This window comes from Athene noctua, chromosome 3, assembly GCF_965140245.1.
Source record: "Athene noctua chromosome 3, bAthNoc1.hap1.1, whole genome shotgun sequence".
Lineage (NCBI taxonomy): Eukaryota > Metazoa > Chordata > Aves > Strigiformes > Strigidae > Athene > Athene noctua.
Genome location: NC_134039.1, coordinates 30531755 through 30553260, shown reverse-complemented (window position 1 = coordinate 30553260; position 21506 = coordinate 30531755). Strand labels below are relative to the sequence as shown.

Sequence of the window (21506 nt, the reverse complement as noted above, 5' to 3'; positions counted from 1 at the left end):
CTCACCAGTTCCTGCTGCCCACTCTGTGCCCTGAGAAGACTTACCTGCTCATGATGCTCGATGCCCATGCTGATAGTGTTTACTAGAATTGCGATCATGATCCCACGGTTGAAGTACTTGCTGTCAACAATACCTCGAAGCTTGACCCTCACTTCTCGCCACATGTCACTGCAGAGCTTCAACCGTCCATCGCCTTCCACTCTCTCCTCCTCCTTCTCCAGTGCCGAGGCACCCTGGTCCTCTCTGCTGCCCTCCCCCTCCTCTTCGCTGGCTCCTCCATCCTGCTCTGAGTCAGCACTATCCAGGACAGAGAGCCTTTGGGATACTTCGTGCTCCCCTCTATGACATTGGGGGCAGTTGGTGGGATCAGAGGTTGCTGTCACAGCAATGGGCTGGACCAAGCCCTGAGGAGGGCAGTCAAGAGAGTTATGCTGCTGGCAAAGCCCTGGGGAGAAAAATGATCACACTTAAAAGAGAAGGCTTTGAGAAAGACATCACAACTGGGCATCTGTTTGGCTTTTGGGTATTTAGACAGGGTAACTGGGCTTTTTAGCTGTAAGGATGACTAAACACTGGTACATCATCTCAAGAGCAGCAATAAAAGCCATTGCTGTTGAGGGCTTTACACTGACTGGCTAGAAGGCATGGTACTGTTCAGCTGTCAGTGATTAGGCTCAATGGGGGGTTCATGTCCACGGAGGAAGAACTGTTTTGTCTGATGCAGGAATCACAGCTTGAGACTCAGTAGCTTGAGTTAGAGGGAACTTAGGGAAGAACGATCACGAGTGCTGCTTTTGGCCTGAACTGCTGCAAGTGGGGTCAAAGAACCCATATGCTGAGCTGAACTCTCTAAATTAGGTAAGTTTTATTAGCAATGCATCTCAAGAGTCCAGGAAATGATAGTCCATGCACTCTGAATCAGAACGTATCTCCTGACTTCAGTGAGAAAACTAAATTTGTGTTCCTTGATCCTCCAGTTGGGCCTGGAAGATGAAATGAACACCAAGGGAATGAAGCAATTAAATCATTAACACAGTGCATGAAGCCTGAAGAATTTTTTCTCCCAGCAAGTAAAGAAAATGAAAGACTGAGTATGCAAGACCAGCTGAAGGAAAATCCACCTTTTTGCTTGTTAATGGGAGCATAACATAGGAAAGACATTGGCAGGCAGTTAATATTAACTCCATAAAAACATTTTTACAGTCACTTTTCAGGCCAGGAATCCAATTTAAATAGTATCTTGTGTCTAATTTTACACAACAGAAGCATGTGCTCCCATCAACAGAAATTGTTGCCATTGATCTTGCATATCAAACTGACTTCTTCAGCATTGCTCCTCTGGTTCGGAAGACACCCTATTGCAATTCTATTCCCTTTGCCTCTCTCTTGAGGTCCCACATCAACTCAGTTTGGGAGAAGAGCTCTGGGGGACCTGCTGTGTCACCAAGTCCAATCCTTAGTCCCACTCCATCATATCCCCTTAATAGTTCTCTCTCCCCAGCTGCTATCATCACCCTGCTATACCAGACCTGAAGCCCTTTACAAGCTTCAGCCAGTGCCTTCAATGTTATCCCATTATGGTCTCTGGGTTTCAGACCTGGGTTTCCCATGTTCCCTGCTGGTCACCCCTGTTTCATTCCTATTCTTGTTGGTCAACCCCACCTTGCTGCTCTGGTGCGCTGGCCACGGCCCCATGCTCAATGGTCAATATTAATTCTAATTCTGTGTTTTGTAAGAACAGGTCCTTTGGCAAGCTGGCACATGGAGATGCTCCCAGCTACTCTCTCATTTCCACTATTGGCATTTCCAGATTTACCCATGCAATCCTTACTGTAGTGCCTCTGGCTTTTCTTGTTCATGCCTAGCTTGGCATCGCTCGGCTCCACGTGGCCCTGGCGCCAGCTCTGTATGCTGTTGTACAGGCCAAGGGTGCGGCGTTTAGCTTTGCGCACAATGTGGCAAACATATTGGAAGATCTCTTCATAGCAGTCTCCTGGCTCCATGTAGCTGGCAACAGTGCTGGAGGAGAGGTACCGGGCTCTCTGCTCCTGCATCAGCTGGTGCTCCCGCTGCTTGGTCTCTGAGAATTGTGTGGCGATGACCACCAGGCACAGGTTAATCATGAAGAAGGAGCCCACCTAGTAGCAAAGGAGAAGGAAGGACAGCCAGTGTCAGCTCAAGGAAGAACGTGTGGCAGGAGGAATGTAAGAGAATAGAGGAGGTGAAAGTGACTGGAAGCAAAGGAATGGGAACCATGGAGATGGGATTTCAGAGAAAGGCAGCACTGGCTGAGCTTGTTTTTGGGAACTCACTCGATGTCATTTCCATGCAGAATTGAGAGCTCTGAACTGAAATTCAGGAAACACAAGCCCAGTTTTGGCAGGCTTTGGGACTTTTAGCAAGTCACTTAGAAGTTGTCTGCAAAGGCTTTGATGAAAACAGGACTTTTTTTTTTTTTTTTTCCCCCCCACTCTCCCCTGTATTAAACAGAGGGTGGAAGACAGAGGACTAGTTTGGTAGTTTGGTTGCTTTCTTCTCTGGTTGCTCCTTTACTACTGAAAAAATCATGCACTGTCATTTACGGTCTTCAGTTCTTGGAGTATATGTCAGTATTCTTGGAGCATTTTGTTTCTACCATTTACACCTTAATTCACCAGGGAGATGGCACTTTGCTGAAATGAATGAGTTCTTAAACTCAAAGACAAGTTTACAAGAACTAATGACTTTAAGAAGGACACTAAATAATCTGGCAAAACAGTGCTTCCTTGCTCATTTTCTATTCTTCTGATACTAGACATATTATATTAGCACCTTTATTTGCTTTATTTGTCCTCCAAGCTAAGTAGGCTTTCCATTTTGAATACAAAACCAACCACAACCCACTGCCCCAATGTCTTAGAAACAAACAAAAATGCCCAAGTTCTTCATATTCTCCATACAGAAGCCAAAAAAAGTCTACCAAGGCTTATTTTACACCTTTGTGTGTTCCCTTTAAGCTTCCTTTGCCTCAGTTTTTCTACTTGTAAAATGGAGGAAATATTTCTTGGTGCTGAGAGATCTGGAGCTAAAAATCTCATGCTCAGTGTTACATATTATGAAATTACAGATGGATCTCCACTAGGAGGTATGTACATTACACTTAGGATAAAACCTGGGCTTCTATATGATGAGAATTTCATACATAAAAGGGCTGGTAACCACATTCAAAATCATTCTCAAAAACTATGATGTTTTTATTGGTGCCTGCTCCCTGTAAGAGCTGTAAACAGTGATATGACACTGATAAAACAGAGAGTCCGATCTCTGAACAAGGATCACATGTCTGCGCTGCTCTGAAATGGACTCAGTGGGGCAGAACCCAGGAAGAGAGGAAGCACCAGCTCAAGATTTCTGCTTCCCCTGGACAACGAGCATCCCTATCAGTGGACATCCTCGCACCATGTTCCTCCTGTATGAACCCACACAGGACTCAGTGTCATCTCCCTATCTCTCCTTTCCAAGCAAACAGCTCTGACACAGAGTTGGATCCCTTATATTCATGCATGTGTCCTCCTCTATATAACCCCTCCAGCAAAGAGGAGAGGGCAAGAAAAGGTGGCAATAACCTGACCCCCTCTCTCATGCATGGAAAAGGTGGACATTTTTTCACCAAATACCCCATCCCGTTTTATCTGTCCAAGCAGCCTTGCCCTCAGTGCACAGCCCTTGACATTTCCCCACCAGCTTGCCCCCTTGGTTGTCCCTTTCTCTTGCACACAGGTGCCCAGCAGCTCTGCCTGGAAGCTCAATACAGTGTCTCTCAGTATTGCCCCTTCTGTTATCTCCTTCATCTTGCACTGAGTGAGGGAGGGTTGGAAGCTGGACACCAGCTACACATGCATTTCTGGAACACCAATTGTGATACTGTTACTTTGCAACTTCCAACAACTACACAAATAACAATTGATTAAGACTTACAACACCTTCTCTCTAGGCTACAAGCAGAGGAACTGAGGGCAACAAGATGCCCTCAAGAAGGGTCACACTGTCAACCTGGGCTTGAATCTTGGGAGGGGTTCAGGTTTCACATCACCAAGCCCTGACCTCACAGGCACCATTTGCTGTGACCCACCACCAGATGACCATAAAGAGGAGGAGTGAGAGGACTGGATATGGCAAATAACCCCCATTCCTTAAACCTCTTAGGTTTTAGGGACATCAAACACAAAACATATGATCTTGTTTAATCCTTAAGATGTCCATAAACTCTAAGGCTCTGCCAAGTTTGACACTGGCTCCCAGCTAGCAGAAGGACAGGAAGGGTCCCAGATGGCTTGTAATTGAGCGATCCATCTGAGCTAGCTGAGTGGAGAGACCGAAAGTGTCTGACATGGAGTCAGACAAAGCATCTGACAGAGGCAGAAGGAGACCATTCATTCACAGACCAAACACAGGAGTGCCATTCAGCCCTGAGACTAAGCTGTACTTTAATTAAGCAGACCCTTGGTCTTTTTCAGCCCAAGGTATGATTCCTGTCTCTGCAGTATCTAAGAAAATCTGACTTGTGCTGGAGATGCTGATTGACTTGCCCATTATTTTTACTGCTTATGCCTGGATATCCAGGTTGTCTTCTGAAGCCCACATGTCAGTTGCCAAAGGGAGCTGCTCTGAAGCCAGCCTGACTCCCTGCAGAGTGGCAGATCTCGGCACACAGGTGGTTTTCCTGAAGCAGAGAAACACCAGGGCAGCAGAGACCCCCCTACCAGGAGCCAGAAGCTCTCATGAGACAAGCTAATGAGGCCTGGGCATTGCCAGACCAATCATGGACACCCTCATACCTATAAAAGCAGCCTGGGGAGCATGAGCAAACAGGAGCACTGTGAACAGAACTGGCAAACAGAGCATGGTGCAGCAGTTCACACAGAAGGGCATAGTCACCCTACCAGCTCAAGAGGTCTCTGCAATAATGGTGGGCACTTGCCTCCTTTTTAACCCAGTGTTTCTACAGAGAAGCACCCTGAGATGTCTGGCGCTGCCACCCAGATGGAACTGGTAAGGAAGGAGAATTCTATACAGATAGTAGGTTGCAATGAGTGCCCAGACTCTTCTCCTGGAGAAAAGGTAAATACCTGCAAAAGATGTGCACAGGTTGATGATCCATTGCATCAGGTGGCAGAGTTTCAAGAAACAGATAAAAGGCTGCACAGTATTAGAGGGGCTGAGAGCGAGACAGGTGTTTTCAGAATGATGCCTCTGTGGTGGACACCACAGAGAATAAGGCACCTTGGACCCTGGTGACCCGCAAAAGCAGGGCTCTGCTTCAGTCCCCACCCTCCAGCATTAGAACCAAAACCAGTTATGAAAATCTAACAGCTGTAGACACCCATGAGCAAGGTCCACAAGGAGAAACTGTACCAGCAGCACACAGTGGATACTGCAAAAAAAAGCAACAAGTGCTTGCAGTGGGTGACTCTCTGTTGAGTGGCACTGAGGCACCCATCTGTCTGACAAGGAATCATGAGGTATGCTACCTTCCAGGAGCTAGGGTCCAAGATGTTGCAACAACTTGTCAAAAGCACAGACTACTATCCATTGCTACTCTTTCATGCTTGAATGATACCGCAAGATGAAACCTGGGCAGAATCAAGGAAGACTACAAAGCCCTGGAGGTGCAGGCAAAAAGTAATGATGCCCAAGTTATCTTTTCTCCCATTTTATCAGTTAGAGGAAAAGGTGCAGCCAGAAATAGACTTATAATGCAAATCAACTTCTGGCTTCGTGACTGGTGCTGCTGTGAGGGCTTTGGCTTTTATAACAATGAGACATTCTCTGATGACTATAACCTGCTAGGGAGGAAAGGGATCCACCTGCCTAGAAGAAGCATGGGAATCTTTGGCAGCAGGCTGGCCAACTTGGTGAGGCGGGATTTAAACTGAAGGACTCTGGGGGCAGGGTCCAAAGTGGCAATGCATAACTGGGAAATAAGCCAAACCAACCAGAGCAGTGACAAATGTTCCTTAGCTGCCTCCCAAGATGTGAACCAGAAGACCAGTCACCTCAAGTGTATGTATATCAGTGCAAGCATCCTGGGAAACATACAGGGCAAACTGGAGCTCCATGCCCAGTCTGAAAGTTATGATATAGGAATAACTGAAACATGGTAGGACAACTCATGTAACTGGAGGATTGTGATGGATGGCTATAGGCTGTTTTGTAAACACAGGCAGGGAAGAAGAGGTGCTCTATGGTAAGGAGAACCTTGAATGCATAGAAGTCAACTACAGCAATTGTGGAAGCCCTACTGAATGTCTCTGGGTCAAGATCAGAGGGATTGTGTCCAAAGGGGATCTTAGAGTAGGCATCAGCTACCAACCTCCAAACCAAGACAATAAGGCTAAAAAAGCAATATTTGGGTCACTTAAGCAAGCTTCAGGTCAACAGAACCTGGTTTCTATGGGTGACTTCAACTACCCAGACATTTGTTGGAAGAACAATACAGAAGCTCACACATCATCCATAAAGTTCCTGAAATGTGTAGAGGACTGCTTCCTCAGAAAAATGTTAGATGTGCCAACCAGGAATGAGGCACTGCTGGACTTGCAACTCACAAACCAAGAAAACCTGCTTTGTTATATCTTGGTTAGTGATGGTCTTGGCTGCAGTGATCACAATATTGTGGAGTTTGCTGAGCATGCTGAAGGCTAGTACTAAGACAAAGGTTCTAGATTTTACAAGAGCAGACTTCAGCTCACTCAGAGCTCCATGGGAAGCCTCCACAGAGGATAAAGGAGCTAGCGAATGCTTCAATAACTCCTGGAAGCACAAAACCAGTTCATTCCCTTTAAAGGTAAGGGAAGTGGGTAGAGTGGGAAACCCCCTTGACTTAACTGCGAGCTTCTGAGTCTGCTCAAAACCAAAAGAGAAGCGTACCAGAGATGGAAAAGAGGATGAATACCCAATGAGAACTACGAGGGCATTTGCCAAGGTGTGCAGAGAGGCAGTTAGACGAGCAAAAGCTCAGTTCAAATTGAAATTGGCCAGAGATGTCAAAACTACAATAAAGGGTTCTTCAGCTACATAAACAACAAGCAGAAACAGCAGGAAAACATTGGCCCACTATTAAACAGAGAGGTGAATTTATCACCAATAACGCTGACCAGGCAGAGGTTCTCAACACTTTCTTCACCTCTGTCTTTACCAGCACTGTTGAGCCCCAGGCCTTGGAAATAAAAATCCAGATCGATACAAACACAGACCCATTGTCAGTGAAGGAAGAGCTGGTGTGCGAACTATATTACAGGAGCTTGACCTCTACAAATTGATTGACCCTGATGTTATCCACCCAAGGGTGTTAAGAGAGCTGTCTGATGTTATTGTGAGGCTGTTTTCCATAATCTTTGAGAAGTTGTGGAGATGGGGGGATGTCCCAGAAGACTGAAAGAAGGCTAATGTCACCCCCATCTACTAGAAGTTCTTAAGACTATCCAGGAAATTATAGGCCCATCAGTCTTCAATCCCTGGGAAAGTTATGGAACAAATCTTCCCCGGGGTTATCACAAGTCAAATGAAGCACGTGACTGGGAAAAGCCAGCACAATTTCACCAAGGGCAATTCATGCTCAACAAACCTGATCACCTTCTATGACAAAGTAGCCTGCTCAGTTGATGTGGGGCAAGCAGTGGACATTGCATACCTGGATTTCTCCAAGGCTTCTGATATGGTTCTCCACAGCCTCCTATGAGAGAAACTGATACATTACAGTCTAGACAAGTGGTCTGTGCAGTGGGTGGGGAACTGGCTCACAGACCACACCCAGAAGGTGGTGGTAGATAGCTCTTTTCAAGCGGGGTCCCCCAGGGACCAACATTGGGCCCAACACTGTTTAATATCTTTATAAGTGATTTGGATGATGGAATCAAGTATACCTTGATGAAGTTTGATAACAATACCAAATTGAGGGGGAAGTGGACACTTCAGAAGGGAGAGCTACCCTGCAGGAAGACCTGGATAGGCTAGAAGAGTGGGCTAACAAGAACCTCATGAAGTTCAACTAGGACAAGTGTAAGGTCTTGCACCTAGGAAAACATAATCCAGGAGTGCAGCACAGACTGGGATCTACCTGAATGGAAAGCAGCTCTCTGGAAAGGGACCTGGGGGTCCTGGTGGACAACAAGCTCAATATGAGTGAACAGTATGCTGCAGCCAACAGGATGTTGGGTTGCATGAACAAGGGCATCACCAGAAGAGATAAAGAAGTGATTACCCCACTCTACTCAGCACTTCTCAGGCCACACCTGGAATACTGTGTTCTGGTTTGGTCCCCACTATACCAAACAGATGTGAACAGGCTGGAGAAGGTCCAGAGGAGGGTCACAAAGATAATGAAGGGACTGGGAAGCCTGTCATATGAGGAAAGGTTGAGACAACTGGGTTTGTTCGGTCTTGAGAAGAAAAGACTTAGGGGAGACCTTATCACCATGTTCCAGTATTTAAAGGGTGCCTACAAAGAAGATGGAGACCCCATTTTTACAAGGATTCACTTGAAAAAGATGAGGGGTAGTGGGTACAAGTTACTCTTGGGGAGATTCCAACTGGACACAAGAGGAAAATTTTTCACAGTGAGAACAATCAGCCACTGGAATAATCTCACTAAGGAGTGGTGGATTCCCCAGCATTGGCCACTTTAAGATTCAGCTAGACAGGATGCTGGGCCATCTTGTCTAGACCATGCTTTTACAAAAAAGGTTGGACCAGATGATCCTTGGGGCCACTTCTAACCTGGTATTCTATGATTCTGTGTGTAAGCACAGAGTACTTTAAGGAGGCCACTGAGTGCTGCAATGTGGATGCCAGCCCGAGATGTCAGAAAAGCTTTCTCTAGTCCAGGAGCCACACCAGTGACTGGAGAGGTGACAGACAGCTGGATTTCAAGCAGGAAGACCCAAATGAGACACTGACCAGAGAGGTGAAAGCAGTACTTCCTTCACGTCACCTCCCTGATCTTTGCAGAGGGAGAAGCTATTTGTAATTTGCTGAATACAGAAAATGCTTTTACCAGTATTTACCACTCTGAGTGTCAGGGTCAGCCTCTTCCCCTTGGGGGAGCACATCTATGCAGGAGTCCTAACTGTGCGGAAAATATATCCAGGTGGTGGAGCCTTCTTCCTGACAGATGAGCAGTAGTAGTCAATGCCCTTCGGCAGGTGTTTGAAGATATCTCTGTGAGAGAAGGAGAAGTAATGGATGAAAGCATAGCTCTAAAGAAGAGGCTGCAGAGATCCAGCCCCGGCAGAGCGAGTCTGAACCAAGGCTAGGATGTATGTGGAAAAGAAAAAGGGTCAGGGATTGAAGTATGACTGTCAGAGTAATCCTGCTTAGAAACCCAGGCCTTTCAAACCATGGAGAAGGGGAGAAGGATAAAGGCTGGAAGGACTGTGCTTCAGGACACTTGAAGAGGGATCATCATTTCTGTAAGAAGACTCAGAGGGAAAATGAAACCAAGTGATAGCATGTTCACACTGTGGTGTTGCTATGTGCTGCAAAAAATGCATTACACATGCAAAGAAGGTAACAGAAAGGCTAAATACTTTCTTGGTGTAACTCCACCAAAGGCAAAGGAAATATCTCATGTAGCTCCTTTGTTCTGAGCAGTCCCCAGAGTTAGTTGAGGTTCATGTGCTACTGTGTTTATTGGAAATAAACCTACATGGCTTCTGCAAATGAGGAGGGAGTATCTAGAAATGTCAATGACACTCTGCAGTAAAATCTCAGGTTGAGTGTTTAATTGAGGGTTTTCAGCACCTGCAAATTCAGAGACAAAGTTTGAATCCCTGGGAATCCACATGAATTGAGCCAGCACTAGAAGTATGCTCCTGCTTAGAAACCAAAAATATGCTGACAGAATTTATTTAGTTTGGAGCAGGGGGTGAGGATCAGTTTTTGGAACTGGCCTGCAGGAGACAGGCATGCCCACCCCAGTGGTTAAACACTGACTCCGCACAGTTCTCCCTGGCTCTGGGAGAGACTGGGTCTGAGACAAGGAGTAAGTTCTGTGCCGAACCGCACATTTTACAAATCTGGGTCCTGGCCATGCTACTCAAAGTAAAAATGCAATTAGGTACTAAATATCTATTGCATAATGGGAGATCTGAACAAACTTTATGGGAAATAATTGTTTTCTGAACTCACAAAAAGCAATGGATGTTCAGTTTACCTTTTGGAACAGAACTGCAGGGAACTGCCCCCTCCATCCTGTGCAATCATACCTCTGCACTGTCTCTCCTTGGGACTCTCCAGCCTCAAAGTAAAAGCAGCATTCCTTAAGGTGTATTTCACCTCTGCTGCCCTGGCTTATGCTTCAGTCCAAATGGAGTAGGTCATCTTTCTGGTTTTCTCTCCTTGTGTTTCCCTTGTAATGATAGAAGGCCAGAAAGCAGGGAGAAATCAAGGATACCATGAAGATTCAGCTTTTTTGTAAGTTCTCTGACCTGAATGGACCAGTAGAGGTTTTTTGGTGTCACTTCCCCTATGTACAGGCTGCAGAATTTCTCACAGAAACTGGATTAAGGTTTGTTTGCTCTCAAGTCACTGCATGTCAATTTGAATTTAAGCTCGATCTTGTGCCAGCTGAGTCTGTTACTGGGTTACTGCTTCCAGAGATCCTATTTCTGGGAGGGCATGGCCACATAGGACAAGTAGTAGGTGAAGAGCAGAGTCTTAGCCAGGTCCATTCAGAAGCCATTCAAATGCATGTATGCCTTGGAAATACACCGAGGTCCTTACTAAGTGACCTAGAACTAAATTGTGTACTGTGTACAGATTTTATACTTCTCATAATCCATCCTATGTCTTTTCCTTCTACTCTTGACTTTGGTCCCCATAGGGGAAGAGTGCAAGAGTCTTCATAAAAACAAAATCCTTGTTAGAAGCAGGATATTCCCTCCAAGAAAATACATTTACATGTAGGAGGCTTAAGGAATAGAAGAGGAAATGGCACCAGGTTTCTCAACTCGCTTTCCAGGCATTCGCAACAAACATTCTTACAGCAAAGCAACCTTCAGACTTCACTTCTGTAAATCCACAGGGCTTATAAACTGCTTATTATGTTCTTACCACTGACACACTTCTCTCCTTCCATCCCCACCAGCCCCAAGTGACCTTACACAGCCAGTTTATGTTGGACTGCTGACACTTTTGGAGCAGCAGGTCCTTTTGGTTCATGGTGAGGAAGTAATTCAGCATGACAGACCCTGAATCTGACAAAATCTGAATCCAAGACCCTGAATCTGAGAAATCCGGGTGCTGCCAAAAGCCATAAAACATGACTCAAGGGTGACTCAAGAGCTTAAAATGTATAGAGAGACCAAGAGGGAAGATGCAGAAGTAGTTTTCTGTGGTTTTGGGCCTACTGGTTTGGGGAACTTTGAGAGACGATCTGCAAATGAGAACCTTATTCTACACTGGGTATGTACATGTCTAGGAGTCAATCCTGAGCATATTTTTTGAGTGGAAGAGAATAACTTGGCTGACAACCATGTGATCCTGACACCAACTCTTAGTGAAAATCAACTATCTGGGTTCCTGCAATTCCTAGAAGAAATCCAGTTTAAGTAGTTTGCTTCCCCAGTATCTGTGTTGACCTAACACCTGGTTTTTGTAGGCTCTTGGCTTGCAATGCTGACAGCCATCAAGTCTCATACTTACGATTATCAGCAAGATAAAGTAGATAAAATTGTAGAATGAATGGGCATCCATCACATAGTACATGATCTCCACCCACCCTTCCAGTGTGATCACCTGCAAAGACAAACAACAACAAAAGAAACAGGAGGGAAGTGGGCTTCCAGAATTCACTTCTCAGTGTATACAGGCAGATACTGGCAAGGCTGTTGCAACCTAAGGAAGGTGGGAAACAACAATTCATTTCAAGGTGGCCAAATTTCCATTCCAGAAAATCAGCATGGTACTGCTTGGTGACACTGGCATGCTGTCAAAGCCTGTGAAATCATGCTAGCCCACAGCAGGAGCATTTCATTAAAATAGTTCATTTCCCTGGATCGCAGCAGGGAAAAACCCGCAGCAGGTTTCTGTGCCCCTTGGACTGGACACCACGTACAGCCGGTGGAAAAGAAAAAAGGCACCGATTTTATCTCCCATCTGCAATACATGCTGGGAATTAAAAAAAACAAAAAACAAAAAACCAAAAAAACCCAAAAAACAAACAACCAAACGACTCCTTTTCTATAGTTATCTGGATTGAAGGTAGAACTCATACAAGTCAGCCTGAAGGGTGTAGTCATTTCAGCAAGGGTGTGGAATGCCCCTCCCCATCTTCAGGAACATGGTTATGGTGTGGACTCTGTCTCTCTTGCCAGAGTAGTTACAAGGCCCTTTTCTCTCTGAAGTTGTATCACACGTTGCAGAAACCATCATGGGAGCACAGAAAGATTGAGTTGGAAGAAAGAAAAATAGCTTGAGCCTTGTTAGGAGGTTAACTCGGTCTTACCTGAAATATCACAATCCAGGCATACCCAATGTTGTCAAAGTTGATGGCACCCTTGTGCGGGTTGGCATTGCCGGTACGGCACACATTGTAGTACTGGTTCCAGTTGACACACATGCCACTGATGTTGAACTCTTGCCGGACTGAGTTGTAGTAATAATAATCATCCTTGTCCAAACAACATTCATGGCCTCGCTCCTTCATTGGGGGTATCTCATGACAGCCCATAATTCCATTATCTCCTGACAGTGAGCAGATAAAGGGCATCTCATCATCTTCCTCAGGTTGGTAATAAGGGGGCAGGACAATATCACCTTGTCTGCAAGGATAAAAAAACACAGTCATAAAATTCCTGTAGCAGACAGTTTCCCATCAGCAACACTGGTGGAGGTGGGAGCTCCCATCCTGACATAAGGACTGCATCAGGTAAGGGATTTCTAGGTTTATTGCCTCAGGGGAAGGGGAAAGGGAAGTGGAAGGGGAAGGAGAAGGAAGACAGAGCTCCTGGGAAACAGGAAATTTCCAGGGTGAGTCCCAGTTTTCAGAGTTTTGCCTGCCATCACACCACCTCAAGCCAAATTACACAATCTTCTTGCATGGAGAAGAAAAAAGTTGGAATGCAGAGACTTGCATTCTGATCACTCTCTCCATTGGCATCAAAGCTAAATCAGATGCAGTGATATTAGGGAAGTTCATCAGGCTTTAGTGTGATGTGCTCATGTATGTAACCGTTGATGGACATGTTTTATAACATTTGGCAGTGAACCTCCTGTACTTCCAAAAAAAAATCCAGTTCATGCATAATTAAGGTTGTACAGCTAAACCTTAAAATCAGGAAATGCAAAGTTAAAATTGACTTAACCTTAACTTTGACTTCTCCTTGACAATTGGCATTATGGGTGCAATATTTTACGACAAGTTCATGTGCTTTTTTTTCAAATAATGCAAGCACCTTCCAAATGCATGAATAATTAAAATCATCTGTGTTTGCCTAGTTCAAGATAAGCTAGTGATCAGGAAAGTGAAAGGTGCAGATTTAATATTTTCCATTAAACTTTAGCTGGTGCATTCCTTGTAGTGTTACAATACACAACTTTCACATTGCATGAATGCAGACTTTTTTACCAAGTGTCATTGGAAGAGGACAAGTGTTGATGAAAAAGAGAGAAAGTAAGTCTAAACTAAGAGGGACTAAACCACAAAGATCTGCTGTAATGCATCCATGTCATTGGTGAACTGGGTGCCTGCAGAATTTATTTCTCTAGTAATGGTCAGCCAGAGATTTTCTAGTATCTCCCCCTTTGCAGGTTATGGCCCCAATTCCATTCTCAGTTACATCAACTCTGCATGGATGCAATTAAACTCATTAAAGTAGTACTACCCCTGATTTACATAAAGGACAATCATCCTAAACATTTGTTTTCCCCCAAGGAATATATAAACACAGTAAATGGCTGCTTTAAACAGCTCCTACTCTCCAATCCCACTGCTGTTCTGTAGATTGTATTTTCACACTTTTTTCAATTTGAGATGATCTAAAGCTTCAGAATTGTTTAATCAGTCTAAACTGATCTACAGCTTTAGGGTTTTTTAAGCAGTCTAATCTGATAGGACGCTTGGGATTAGCATATGGTTTTAAGATGACATTTTAAAGCCTGAGATCTGCTAAAGCCAGAAAATCAACAGGAGGAGCTGTGCCCTGGAACTAGTGCTCTGCTCCTCAGGAGAGTAATTGCAGAACTCATGTTGGGCAGGAGATTTTCCACTACCTCCAAGGAGAGGGAGATCCATGCTCTGCAGGCTCACCCCAACGCCCCCAGAATAAACCTCAGATACCTGTAATCGACCCTCGTGTGGCTCCTGGCTTGCTCTGCCAGAACTGGGCACACGTTTCTCCATGGGTTTTTTGCCCTATTCAACCAGCCATTCTTTGCTTTCAGATGCTCTCACTTCTGCTAACCCAGGTGTGGGACACCTCTCCCAACAGCTCTCTGTCCCCTCTCATGTGCAATTATACTCCTGAAGTTTTCCAGTAATTTCCCAGTGTCCCTCCAAAGCCTCCGGAGCTAATGCACTGCTGTCCAGCAACATCAACTCCACATTGGAGGTGCCAGAGATGTCCCTGGAAGCATCAGGCAACGCTATAGCTTTCTGTAAGACTCATCTGATTGAGTTTTTTTGAAGATGGAGAAAAGTTCAGGAGAAAGATGGCTGGTGTTTCAGAGTTTCAACTCTTTCTGGGAGTAGGAGCAGCATCTTGAATCCCTGGGCATGTCTGGAGGAGGCTGCTAAACTAATCTGTGTCTTGGCCAAATCAAAATAAGCCCAGACATCTGTGGACTCTGAAGACAGACTAAAACCAGTTGCCTTTGGCTCCCTCCCCTTTCCATTGCAAGATGTGACCAGTGCTCTGCAGGCTATCACCCTACAGCCATTTGGAGTAAGTGATACACAGGCAGCAGAAGGCAAAAGATCAGGGAAGGGGAAAAAGAAATGTCCCTGGAAGAAAGGAAGGAGACATCATCTCCCAGGCACTCACATTGTGAAGTTCTCCTCCATGAAGCAGCGGTTGCGGAGCAGCCCAGCCCACAGCTGCACCCCGATGATGCCGAAGATGAAGAAGACAAAGAAGCAGAGCAGAAGGACATTCCCCAGCATGGGCAAGGTGTCCAGGAGCAAGTTCACAAGGATGCGCATGCCTGCATCAGGAGAAGAGAACCAGAAGGACAATTTTGGTATGGAGGGAGAGAAAGAGAAAGGGAGAAAAAGAAGGGAAGGAGAAGGAAAGGAAAATTTAGGAGACACACAAATTAAAAAAAAAAAAGCCATACAAAGATAAAAATAAAAGCAAAGTATCAGAAATTAATTGCTGCCAAACCAGGCTAGATTTGTGATTGTTGCCTTTTCTTGTCCTAACTGCTACTGACATGCAGCCAGAAGAACTGCTGTGATGCTGTGATCTTTAACCCTAAGCCTCCATCTACAGCAATGAGAAGAAAAGAGAATGAAACTTTTGGTACCATCAGCTACCTGACTGATATCCCTCACTCCTCCTTCCCTGCAGATGGGCAACAGAGTGACAACTCTGTCCCAGAGGTGCACAGCAGCTCAATGGCCCCATCCTCAGATGGCTCAGACTGCAAGTGATCCCCGTTCAACAACTGCATGCTGAAACCTGAGAACTGTATCAATGGACCAAGACCAACCTGCCTAGGGGCATGAACCTCTCCAGCACACATAAACTGGCATAAATTGGTTTTCTCAGCAACACCATCATCAGGGGACAGTCATGGAGACCACACTCTCCTCTCTTGGCTAGTCCTCCCTCCCCAGTGGGGCTGGAGCACAGACATAGCAGGCATAGCCTGAAATGCTGTCATCACAGCACCTCTGGCCAGCACAAATGTTGCCAAAACTTTTTTTTAATTTTTAATTACCTAATTAATTATTTCTGTGGTTTTATGTCTCCCCTGGCTCTTCAGCTCACACAGCCACAAGTAGGGATAAGGATAGGCTCATTTCTCCATGGAGCTAATGACTTTTCCTCTGCTCTCTGGGGACAGCAAATGTCTATAAATCCTTCTGAGCATCACCATACTGCCTTTACCCCCATATACACCTCATGTCATCATCTCTCCTCGCCTCCACGGAGGTCCCTTCCTCAGAGGTTCAGGGAGTTCCTTCACTGAAGATGTTCCATGTAGGCCAGCAAATAATTAGCTAATTAGGTATTTATAACCAGTTCATTACTTTAGATGGCAGTGGAAGGGGAAAGAGGAGGGGAAGATAAGATTAGGATTCTCTGACAGCCCTTTGAGGCACAAATTAATCCCCCTTGTGGGCCAGAAGCAAGTAATTAGCCACACGATGCTGTGCATTATGCTCTATCTCTATTCCCTAGGCTGCTCACACTGTGGAGAGGGGACGTATAGTGGTGCCTGTGGGGGGCATGCAGGTGTGGGGTGCACACACACTGAAGGGACAGGGAGAAGGGTGCCTTATGTGGTACATCAGACTGATTTAGCTCAGGAGGGAATGTTTGGGGGACAGATTGGGGTGGGATGGCCAGGAGTGGTATTTGCAAGTAAGTGATGTGTAGGAAGGAGAAGATGCTTAATGATGGCTACATGGAATCATGAAGGACAAGGAATGATGGTATTATCTCTAAGGCCAGGCTGTGGAGCAGCAGTTCAGGCCTGCTTGCCTGACTGCCCAGCTGTATCACTAGTCACCAGTTAAGGCAGTTTCTAGACAGCACATCAGTAACTCAGGAGTGCAAAGGCACAGCGCCAGCCGCTCACTGGGGATGGCAGACATGCCATGACTCACTGATAGCTTTCTGATCTGTCAGCGTACAAAGCCCAACAGCATAGCCACATTGCCCTGCTGTTTGTTGCTGTGACCTGCCAGGCTATGGAGCAACACTGCACAGCACTTTGGCTTTAAGGCCACATACCCTCACTGCAGTGCAGCATGTTCCCAGCATTAACACTGCTTCACAGTGCGAGCTCAGTAGTTCCCATAAACTGTCCTGGTCAGTGCATTAGGGAGAGCTGAGTGACTTGGGAAGCTGTGCCAGCAGCACTGCAAGAGGCGGTGATGTTTTTCAGATCAATTGATGCTAGCTCTGTCTTACAGCAGAGATAATGCAAAGAACGCAACTGTCCTTACACTAAAACACAAAACAAATAGAACAGACATCCCCACCAGAATTTTACAGATAACACACTTGTTGGGTCAGAATTTGCAAAAATTGATTTTGTCCAAGAGAAGACAAATGACTTCTAAAATTTGCCTGCCTTTTCCTTGGAATACCCTGACTCTCAGAGATGCTACTGATGGTACAGGATTGTGCTATCCACAGCTCCAGGATCATAATGATTGCCCTCATGCCAGGCTCTTTGGAATACCTGGGCCCATAACCCCAAAAAAGGCAGGTGGCCCCATGCTAGGCCGGTGGCTACCAGGCAGGCAGCCCCAGTGCTTGGTGTTTTTTCCATATCACAAAGAATTTCAGCATTGATGGGTTCCATTTCTAGTCCAAATGGAAACTGATTTTTATTTTTTAAAAGTCTCTCAGTTAAACAGTCATCCTTCTCTGCCCATTGGTGCTGATTGTGGATATGAGACTAGATCTTCCAAAAGCAAGAACGCTGAAACTACACCCATCCAAACATCAACTGCAATTCTCCTATCAGCCAGCTACCTCTAAAACAAATCCATCCTTTTACTTTGTGCAAATCCTCTTCTGCTTCCTGCCCTAAACCACAAAGCAATAGCTCTGGGAACCCATTTTTCACCAGAGGCATCAGTTTTCCCTCGAATGGACCTCCTCTGCTGAGTTCATGCAATTAGTGGAGGTACTTCAACTACTACTTCCATATGGATGAAAGGCACAGTGTAAATACAAGCTCAGTACCTTTGTTCTCTTCATTGTTAGCCTCCCCTACTGCCTGTGCTGTGCTGCCTGCAATACTCATGCCCGAGTCCTTAAGCCCTGTCCTCTGCTATGGCATTTTGGTAGTGACCCTCCTGCACCTCTGCCAGTCCCTATAGGCACTTTGGGGGGAACCTCTTGCAGCCTCTCTGTCCCCTCCTGCATGAGTCTGTCCACACCTGAGGCTTTGAAGACCCCGGAACCAGGAAGGGATAGGCTGGTCCAGCAGCCATGCTAGGGAGTCTGCTGTGGGTTTCTAAGGAAGGATCCTCACTGCCAGGTGTCTTCCTGGGCAGGAGGGGATGAACTCCACTCAGGCAGCACCTGCAAGGCAGTGTTTCAGGGTCTGGACAGCCTGGCTGGGAGCAGGTTCTAAATGGTCCCTGGTTCCTCAAGCACTCACAATCCCTAGGGAAAAGCAGGAGAAAGGCTGAAAAGCCTAAGGATGGAGGGATATGATTTACTGCAGACGCTGGTGAATGAGATTGCAAGGTCCCTAAAGCAGCTGCAGGGCAATGGAAATGGGCAAAAGGCATATTTGTCAGCGTAGCTTTAGGAGCACCCTACCCTTTTCCAAGGGGCCTTTGCCAGACAAGACACCATCCACAGCAACACTGGTGCATCTTGCATGACAACTTCTGGAAGGTTCTAGAAAGCTGGTTCTTCGACAAAGTCCTGCTGCTGCCTCCTTCCTACCTTTCACAGCCTCTGCATGCTGCTCTGCCCCTTTACTTTTCTCTGCCTCTACACCACAGCTTATGTGCACAGGTCTCCCAGCCTCCCTCTCCACTGCTGCCTTTCCCCCATCCCTGTTTGTCCTTTACCATTGGCAGAAGAGAAGCCATGCTGGCTCACAGCAAGAAGAGAATATGAAAAGGACAATGACCTTTTCTGAAGTAGCCTTTGAAAAAAAGGAGATGTTCCCTGAGAAGAAAAAGGAAGAGGGGCTGGGCAGTCTGGAGGAAAAGCAGAGAGGGAGAGCATTGGTGAAGTAACATTCAGCAACCAAACAGACTCCCAAGGCATCAAATATGAAAAGGTTTTGCTCTTCAAGGGGATGAAAAGCTAGAAACATGAAATATTCATGAGTGCCAGGTGTGAGCTCTGAAAGGCCTTTTCTCTTCCCCACACCCTCATGAGGAGACCAGTAGAAAGGAGGAAACGAAACAGCATTGGCTGTGGGCATCCAAGGAAGGATCCTCACAAAAGAAGATCAGATATGCTTCCCTGCTGCTCACCCATGCCCTTGGTTAAGGGGTGGGGAACAGTGCTAGATAGGACCTCACCAGCAGGGCTATTCCTAGCAGGATATCCTGTGGGAGCAAAGCCACGAGCACAACAGAGGTGTGTTCACCACTCCAACACAGCAGTGGATGTCGGGGGAAAGTATGTCACAGGGATGAGAAGTGTCAGGAGGGTTAGAGGAGTGCTGGGGAGCGAGCTGCTGAAAGGAAGCACAGGGCTGACCAAAGTCAAAAGATGAAGCAAAGTCACTGAACTATCTTCTGGGTTTGGGCAAAGTGAATCCTCTGCCTCATGTCTGCAGCATCCAGAGGCCTTTCCTGACAAACTGCAGACACTACAGTGACAGACATTTGCCATCAACCCTGATTAGCCTGGCTGTCACAGCTAAGCAGACTCGTCCAACACATGCCAGCCCCGGGATAAAGCATGGCAGTGAGCAGCTGGGGCAGGGCTGGGGAGAAGGCAAGCCAGCCGCACAGTGCAGGTGTGCCCAACAACTTACCACAACCTCCCAATTCTCCTGCTCAGCATCGCTCCATCACTTTGCCTTCTCTCCGCCTGCCTCTTTTCAAGAGTGAGGACCAACACCTGAGCTGATTCACTCCCTCCATGATCTGAACCGGGGACTGTCTCAGGAGAGGGTGAGAAACCCTGTTCTTTCTGGTTTCTTATATCTCACCCACCTCTGAGGCTTTCGAGTCCTTTCCAGCTCTACAATGAGAGACAAAGCTAATGTGTGCAGAGTCAAAAGGAGATAGTAGTTTGAGGCAATCATTCCCTTGCTTAGAGTAAACCAGATGGAAGAGAAGATAATTTTCAGCACTCATCCGCATCATGGGCCAAGTCACCAAGTGTCATTTTAACTAGGGCGAAAACAAATCTCTTCCCCATCACCACTTGTGACTGTAGCTGGCAGGACATTTTGCAGAGTACAGAGACTGAAGCATTATTCTGTCCCTCAGCCAGGCTGCTTGTCCAAGCATGCATTCTTTCCTTCCTCCCCTGCCCCAGGACACATGGCAGTCCATCCAGCTAGTATGGGATTGGCAGGATTTCCCTGTGCATGCTCTGTACGGGAATTTGCAGAACTGAGGAACAATTCCAGCAGATAGATTGTATTTGTGCAGAAAGCACACGGAGATATGCACCTTTGTTTGTGGCCAACCCCTGTAGTTAATGTAATCTCAGTTTGTATTCACAGTGCATGCTGGTGCTCAAACTTGTGGCCCTCCTCACTGATCTCTTGCTGATCCGAGGCTTAGTCGTCATTTCACACACTGCATTCATTTACATCAGCTAAAACGTGAGGCCAAACTACTGCAAAGAGAAACCAATGAGCTGTGTGTGTAACAGTAGATGCACTACCAAGTTCATTGTTATTATAACCCATAGTTTCCCTTACCACTCAGATCTTTTTCCCTTTGCTGCATTCCTCCTAACTGAAGCCTCTCCTGCAAACACAGGTATAAGCAAGAGGAGCTCAGCCGGAACAGCCGATATGCAGCTCCAGCTTCTCCTCAAGCTGCAAAGCCAGCCTCATCCACATTGCAGATCACCACCCTCTGCTTTGCACCAATGCAAGAGGGAGCATGTCTAGATGGCGGGCCTGAGCCAGATTAAATAAACCTTATGGAAAACCAGGTCCAGTTGACAGTACAAGGTAGTGAGAGATCTTCAGCCAGTTCTGCTGCTAATAAAAAGCTGCCCCAGACACAAATGTGAAACACTGGCTTTGTTCAGAGGCAAGCAAAGTCTTTCCATTGATCTCTCTGTTAGATTCGGGTACATTTGTAGGACACATTTAGGGTTGGGGGTTTTGTACTTGCAGGTTGTCAACATGATCCATAGTTTAGGAGTGCCACTAAATTCCTCACTAACACCCCACTCTTGCCTTGCCATTGTGCAAAGCTTTCTAGAATCTCCTGACCAGCTCAGACACCTCATCCTGCTCAGTCTGTTGATATTACCTCCAGTTATCTAGATCTTTATCACTCCTCAGCTTGACCACAGAAAATATCAAAGCATGACATTTCCAGCAGCACTTACAAAGCTTCAGCCACTACAAAAAGCTGTTCATTTTCTCAGTAGCATGGGCACATTGTCTCGCTTGTAAAATATTCCCTTAGGATATTGAATCAGTTCAAGCATTAAGTGTCCTTAGCCCTTACCTTCAAAGTACTTCTCAGTTTAAGCCTGAAGTAGTCAAAAGAGAGACTAAAGCTCCAGAAAAAAAACCTGTTGGTCAGAGTTTTACCCTACTAGGACAACAGAGCTCTCCAAAGTAGGTTTAAAGTGTACTGATGTAAGAGAAAGAGCTCTCTCAAGCTTGCTCCAAGGCTGTAG

At 46.1% G+C, this 21506-nt stretch overlaps 1 protein-coding gene across 1 annotated transcript in view; it reads right to left on the bottom strand.

Moving 5' to 3' along the window:
- The window catches only part of CACNA1I (calcium voltage-gated channel subunit alpha1 I), a 184123-nt gene that overhangs the window by 49015 nt on the left and 113602 nt on the right, over nt 1-21506 (bottom strand). The window contains exons 6-10 of the mRNA XM_074901371.1: nt 15021-15180; nt 12485-12800; nt 11683-11775; nt 1832-2138; nt 45-445 (exon numbers count right to left, since the gene is read on the bottom strand). Coding sequence (XP_074757472.1) covers nt 45-445; nt 1832-2138; nt 11683-11775; nt 12485-12800; nt 15021-15180 — 1277 coding nt within the window. The remainder of the gene's footprint in view (nt 1-44; nt 446-1831; nt 2139-11682; nt 11776-12484; nt 12801-15020; nt 15181-21506) is intronic.